At 38.4% G+C, this 6,537-nt stretch overlaps 1 protein-coding gene across 1 annotated transcript in view; it reads left to right on the top strand.

Moving 5' to 3' along the window:
• LOC100780375 (protein argonaute 1) overlaps window positions 1–5,827 on the top strand; it is a 7,010-nt gene extending 1,183 nt beyond the window's left edge. Inside the window, exons 2-22 of the mRNA XM_003534036.5 lie at window positions 189–842; window positions 930–1,138; window positions 1,227–1,376; window positions 1,504–1,637; window positions 1,766–1,875; window positions 2,054–2,160; window positions 2,239–2,377; window positions 2,465–2,581; window positions 2,776–2,883; window positions 2,971–3,042; window positions 3,173–3,295; window positions 3,385–3,544; window positions 3,629–3,888; window positions 3,980–4,122; window positions 4,265–4,327; window positions 4,483–4,546; window positions 4,625–4,760; window positions 4,857–4,930; window positions 5,033–5,127; window positions 5,222–5,253; window positions 5,357–5,827. Coding sequence (XP_003534084.1) covers window positions 192–842; window positions 930–1,138; window positions 1,227–1,376; window positions 1,504–1,637; window positions 1,766–1,875; window positions 2,054–2,160; window positions 2,239–2,377; window positions 2,465–2,581; window positions 2,776–2,883; window positions 2,971–3,042; window positions 3,173–3,295; window positions 3,385–3,544; window positions 3,629–3,888; window positions 3,980–4,122; window positions 4,265–4,327; window positions 4,483–4,546; window positions 4,625–4,760; window positions 4,857–4,930; window positions 5,033–5,127; window positions 5,222–5,253; window positions 5,357–5,586 — 3,177 coding nt within the window. The 5' untranslated portion in view covers window positions 189–191 and the 3' untranslated portion in view covers window positions 5,587–5,827. The remainder of the gene's footprint in view (window positions 1–188; window positions 843–929; window positions 1,139–1,226; window positions 1,377–1,503; window positions 1,638–1,765; window positions 1,876–2,053; window positions 2,161–2,238; window positions 2,378–2,464; window positions 2,582–2,775; window positions 2,884–2,970; window positions 3,043–3,172; window positions 3,296–3,384; window positions 3,545–3,628; window positions 3,889–3,979; window positions 4,123–4,264; window positions 4,328–4,482; window positions 4,547–4,624; window positions 4,761–4,856; window positions 4,931–5,032; window positions 5,128–5,221; window positions 5,254–5,356) is intronic.
• The last annotated feature ends 710 nt before the right edge of the window (window positions 5,828–6,537 follow it).

Raw genomic sequence — 6,537 nt, 5'->3', positions numbered from 1 at the left:
GGTGATTCTTTTTGCTTCTTGTTGAAATGTGTTGCCATTTTAATTTTTTCTTCTTGATGACATGATTTGGTGTTGCCATTTGTTTCTTTTTCTTGTTGTCTATTTGCATTGTCAATGCTGTTCATAGAGCTTGCCTTTTGATCATGGATTATTTAATTATTAATCACAAATGTGTTCCATTTGTGCAGATCATGGTCAGAAAGAGAAGAACTGAACTACCCAGTGGGGGTGAAAGCTCTGAGGCTCAACGCCCTGCTGAAAGGAGTGCACCACCCCAACAACAGGCTGCTGCTGCTGCCCCAGGAGGGGCTGGACCCCAAGGAGGCAGAGGTTGGGGTCCCCAAGGAGGACGAGGAGGCTATGGTGGGGGCCGCAGTCGTGGGATGCCCCAACAGCAATATGGTGCCCCTCCTGAATATCAAGGTAGGGGAAGGGGAGGGCCTTCTCAGCAAGGAGGCCGTGGAGGGTATGGCGGTGGCCGAAGTGGTGGTGGTATGGGCAGTGGCCGTGGCGTAGGTCCTTCATATGGTGGCCCATCCAGGCCACCGGCACCCGAGCTGCACCAAGCAACCTCAGTTCAATTCTATCAAACTGGGGTGAGTTCTCAGCCTGCATTATCTGAGGCCAGTTCATCACTGCCGCCGCCGGAACCTGTTGATTTGGAACAGTCAATGGCGCAGATGGTGCTTCATTCTGAAGCTGCTCCTTCTCCGCCTCCTGCAAGTAAATCATCAATGAGGTTCCCTCTTCGACCAGGAAAGGGTAGCTATGGCACCAAATGTGTTGTCAAGGCTAATCATTTCTTTGCCGAGTTGCCCAACAAAGATCTGCATCAATATGATGTAAGTTCCAACTTTGATAAGGATCGGTGGAAAAATTGTTATTATTCTGTTTAACAAATTACTTATTTGCTGCTTGTGGTTGTTTAGGTAACAATTACTCCTGAAGTGACATCAAGAGGAGTGAACCGTGCTGTTATGGAGCAGTTGGTGAGGCTGTATCGGGAATCTCACTTGGGTAAGAGACTTCCTGCTTACGATGGGCGCAAGAGCCTCTATACTGCTGGACCACTTCCTTTTATGTCAAAGGAGTTCAGAATTGTTCTTGCTGATGATGATGAAGGAGCTGGAGGCCAGAGGTTTACTTCAGTGTTTATTGCTGATTGCTTCTTAGTTTTTGATTTCATCATTGTTTCATTTTATAATTTTTTGTTATATTCAATTCAGGAGGGACAGGGAATTCAAGGTTGTGATAAAATTGGCTGCACGGGCAGATCTTCACCATTTAGGACTCTTTTTACAGGGAAGGCAAACTGATGCTCCTCAAGAGGCTTTGCAGGTCCTTGACATTGTTCTGCGTGAACTCCCTACTACAAGGTTCCTTTTACAGTTTGTTTTTTTTCTCTCTATAGTACAATTTGGTTCTCTATGATTTATTTCTGTTTAGTAAATTTTTTCACTCTTTTTGTGACAGTCTTTGCTAACTGGATGATTGATGTTGTAGGTATTGTCCTGTAGGAAGATCATTTTATTCACCTGATTTGGGTAGAAGACAGCCTTTAGGTGAGGGATTGGAAAGCTGGCGTGGTTTCTACCAGAGTATTCGGCCTACACAGATGGGGCTATCCCTGAACATTGGTTTGTAGTAACATAGTTTTAGCCTGTGCACCTATTTCTTTTCTTCCTAGATTTTTGATTTGTTTTTCTTAACCAGTTTGTTCTGTCAATTTGATTTTCAATCTAAATGTTGACTTATGGATGTGCAGATATGTCTTCCACTGCATTTATTGAGCCATTGCCGGTAATTGACTTCGTAAATCAACTGCTGAACAGAGATGTATCTGCCCGGCCATTATCTGATGCTGATCGTGTTAAGGTCAGATTTTGTTGTTTAGTTAGTGTAACATGATGTATCACTGTGTGCATGCATAAGCGATTGTAACTAAATGTGAAGTGTACTTGCTTTGCCACATCATTTTTCAGCATTGCTTATAAACAAAATATAGGAGGATTTGATCCTAATTAAGAAATCCTCTATTTTTCTTGAATAACAGATCAAGAAAGCTCTTCGAGGTATCAAAGTTGAAGTAACACATCGTGGAAACATGAGAAGGAAATATCGTATCTCTGGTCTGACTTCACAGGCAACCAGAGAATTGACGTGAGTACTGGTAGCAATTTTTGTTTTAATGCAATACATGAGTTCTTCTGCTGACTTTCTTTTGGTTCTCATCTTTAGATTCCCAGTAGATGAAAGGGGAACCATGAAATCTGTTGTGGAGTACTTCTATGAGACATATGGGTTTGTCATTCAACATACTCAGTGGCCTTGTCTGCAAGTTGGCAATACACAGAGACCTAACTATTTGCCAATGGAGGTAAAAATCTCATGTTACAATAATCATTTGGCTAATTTTTTTTGTGGGACATACCTGGTTTAGCTAATATCTTGTCTGGTTATGTAGGTTTGCAAGATAGTGGAAGGTCAAAGGTACTCAAAAAGGCTTAATGAGAGGCAAATCACCGCTTTGCTGAAAGTTACATGCCAGCGTCCTGTTGAGAGGGAGCGTGATATCATGCAGGTCAGAATAATGCCGTCTAGGCATTTTTTTTATGAATTTATGTAATATTTTTCCTCTTTGGTAGATTTGATGTTTTTGTGATTTTGTTTGGTTGGACAATCCCTGCTTTATGTGTTTATTTATGGTGCCATTTCTGTATATGCATTAATTATTTTGTCTTGGGATAATGTGCATCATGCATTTGCACTGTTCAGACAGTACACCACAATGCATACCATGAAGATCCTTATGCCAAAGAATTTGGGATCAAGATCAGTGAGAAGCTTGCTCAAGTTGAAGCTCGCATCCTTCCTGCTCCATGGGTATTTTTTTGTCTATCATTTTATTGATTTTTAAACTTCTGCATTATTTTTTATTGGCTTACAATTGACATGTTATCTTCTCTTCAGCTCAAATATCACGATACGGGCAGAGAAAAGGATTGTCTTCCTCAAGTTGGGCAATGGAATATGATGAATAAGGTATTTTCATGTTTGTTGCATTCTGGTAGCTATACAAAATAAATACATACTACTGTTCATTGTATACTTCTATAATTTTTATAATATATTAACCGTGTTAATGCATTAATTTGAATTATATTTCTTTCAGAAAATGGTTAATGGGGGAACAGTTAACAACTGGTTCTGCATAAACTTTTCGAGGAATGTTCAAGATAGTGTTGCCCGCGGTTTTTGCTATGAACTTGCTCAGATGTGTTATATATCTGGAATGGTATGTAGATATTCCCTTTACACAACTTGTTCCTGCATTCAGTTCCCTTGATTATTGATTTAGTTAATTTTTTTTGTTGATGTGATCAGGCATTTACACCTGAGCCAGTAGTTCCCCCAGTCAGTGCTCGCCCTGATCAAGTGGAAAAGGTTCTTAAAACTCGGTATCACGATGCCAAGAATAAACTGCAAGGAAAAGAGCTTGATTTACTCATTGTTATCTTGCCGGATAATAATGGATCACTATATGGTAATTTTTCATTCACTGCTTCGTAATTTGTTTACCTTTCATACTGATTAAATTAATGAAAAACATTAATTTTGTTTTGTGTAGGTGACCTCAAACGTATTTGTGAGACAGATCTAGGACTTGTTTCACAATGTTGCTTAACTAAGCATGTCTTCAAAATGAGCAAGCAGTACCTTGCAAATGTTGCTTTGAAAATTAATGTCAAAGTTGGAGGGAGAAACACTGTACTGGTTGATGCGCTCTCACGACGCATTCCCTTGGTCAGTGACAGACCTACAATTATTTTTGGAGCTGATGTGACTCATCCACATCCTGGAGAGGATTCAAGTCCATCAATTGCAGCAGTAAGTTTTTTTTTAATTATTTTTAATGGTCCAAACTAGAAGATGTTTTTTGCAATTGACTTTAATTAAGTCATGTGTGTTTAAACTGTAGGTTGTGGCTTCGCAAGACTATCCTGAAATTACAAAGTATGCTGGTTTAGTTTGTGCCCAAGCTCATAGGCAGGAACTCATCCAGGATCTTTTCAAACAATGGCAAGATCCAGTCAGAGGAACAGTGACTGGTGGAATGATCAAGTACTCTCCTTCCCTTTTTCTCATATGTGAGCTGGTTAATGCACATTGGGACATTGGGGTTGCTTGACATTTTTTAGTTAGATAATATCATGAATCTTAGTTTTCTTGATTATTTTCTTATTTCATTTTATTTTTTTGGCAGGGAACTTCTTATATCTTTTAGGAGAGCTACAGGACAAAAGCCACAACGCATCATATTTTATAGGTAATTTCATGCTCTTGATCAAGCCTTTGCTGTGATTACTCTATGTATGATATTTCATGCTCATAAAGCCTTTGTTGTGATTACTATACGATGATTAATCTGTTGTATTTTATTATCTGTTTTATGTGATAATGGTTTTTAAATATCATGTGCAGGGATGGTGTTAGTGAGGGTCAATTTTATCAGGTTCTACTGTTTGAGCTTGATGCTATTCGAAAGGTGAGAAATGGTTGTTTTCTTGGTTATGAGAATATTTTGTTTGGTAACTAAATTTCCTTTGCTTTGTTCCACAACCAGGCATGTGCATCCCTGGAACCCAACTATCAGCCTCCTGTGACTTTTGTGGTGGTTCAAAAGCGTCACCACACAAGGCTCTTTGCCAGCAACCATCACGATAAGAGTTCTTTTGACAGGAGTGGCAACATATTGCCTGGTATTTACTCTAATTTAACTATTTCGTGTATACTTTCATAATAACAAGTTCTCTGCTGTGGTGCTAAATATACTCCTGGAAATGAAAATATTGCAGGTACTGTTGTTGACTCCAAAATCTGCCATCCCACCGAATTTGACTTTTATCTCTGCAGCCATGCTGGAATACAGGTGAACTTTTTTACTCTCTTGCTCACTAAATATAATTCTCGTGTTATTTTGATGATATAGTTTGATGTTGGGTATGTTCTCATGCTTTTTTTGATGCTGCAGGGTACAAGCCGTCCTGCTCACTACCATGTGTTGTGGGATGAAAACAATTTTACTGCTGATGCCTTGCAAACACTCACCAATAATCTTTGCTACACGTAAGTAATTTGCATTTGCCTTTCATCTTTCACTATTCCAATTTCTGATCATATATATATAATTTTATGACTGAATGTTCCTTGTTATTTGTAGATATGCTCGGTGCACCCGATCTGTTTCAATTGGTGAGTTTTTTTGTCATAGTTTGTTTTTTGGTGGATCTTCATATTATATTTGTGCTTTTCTTAATGTGGTCATTAACTAATTTGTGGTGTTCAACAATTGCAGTGCCTCCTGCATACTATGCTCACCTTGCTGCATTCCGTGCAAGGTTTTACATGGAACCCGAGACTTCGGATAGTGGCTCTATGACAAGTGGTGCTGTTGCAGGCCGTGGGATGGGTGGCGGCGGTGGTGGTGGTGTAGGGCGTAGCACCCGGGCACCTGGTGCTAATGCTGCTGTGAGACCATTGCCTGCACTCAAAGAGAACGTTAAGAGAGTTATGTTTTATTGTTAAGAAGATATGATATGCATGCCAAAGATTACTTTTAGCAACCTTGTTTTGTGGAGGAGTGCTTTTTCCCTTGCTGCTTTCAAACTATCTCCAGTGGTGTGGTCTGTGTCATTAGTATTGAGTTTTTTGAAACTATTTAAGGTGTGTGGTGTGTTGAATAAGGTTGTCCAGTGTGGAGTGTTTTATCTTTGCTATGAGGGTCTGATATTTGATGCAAACTATGTTTATTGTCGAAAGTTTCTTACTTTGTTGTTGCCTTCGAGAAGTTAAATTTGGGTGAGTCGAGTTTTTGATGAGATATATAAAATTTGCTGCTTAGTGGTGGTACTTAAGAAGGTTTAAGATAATATATAGAATTTAAAATCTAATATAAGTTTTTTTTTTATCGAAAAAATAAAATGATTTTGTCAATCAGTATTATAATAAGCGAAAGAATTTTCGATCATGTATATTTTTAATTGATACCTATGACTTTTTGGAAATCAACATAAACTTTGTCAAAAATACAAATCAACACAAGACTAGAGAAAACCTGTGCATGAAAAAAGTGTCGACATTTTGATAAGAAATTATCCTCTGAATAGGCGAGTCCTTGTGTTTCAGCTTTTTCTAGAACGCCAAATGATGTGATGGTAATTGGTAATTATTTCGGGGAAATCACTTACATGACTCAATTCGAATATAATCCAGGTAGGGATAGTTAAAGGTAGAAAATAGGTAGTTAGCAATAGCAGCAGACCTTAAATGTGCATAACCAGTATTTTTTTGGAAAATAAAATACGAACCTGAATTACGTAGTTAAACAGGCAGTTTCTTTTTCTCTCTCGATTATGTGAACAGGCAAGTGTTTGCATATTACTCACATTTAAACGAGTATCATCTTATATCATTATATATATATTTTTTTGCATATAATTACAATTAATTTTCTAAATGCATACATTGTAATTATGA

This window comes from Glycine max, chromosome 9 (assembly GCF_000004515.6).
Source record: "Glycine max cultivar Williams 82 chromosome 9, Glycine_max_v4.0, whole genome shotgun sequence".
Taxonomy (NCBI): Eukaryota; Viridiplantae; Streptophyta; class Magnoliopsida; order Fabales; family Fabaceae; genus Glycine; species Glycine max.
Note: the sequence above shows the minus strand (reverse complement) of the source record. Positions and strands in the feature narration are given on the sequence as shown.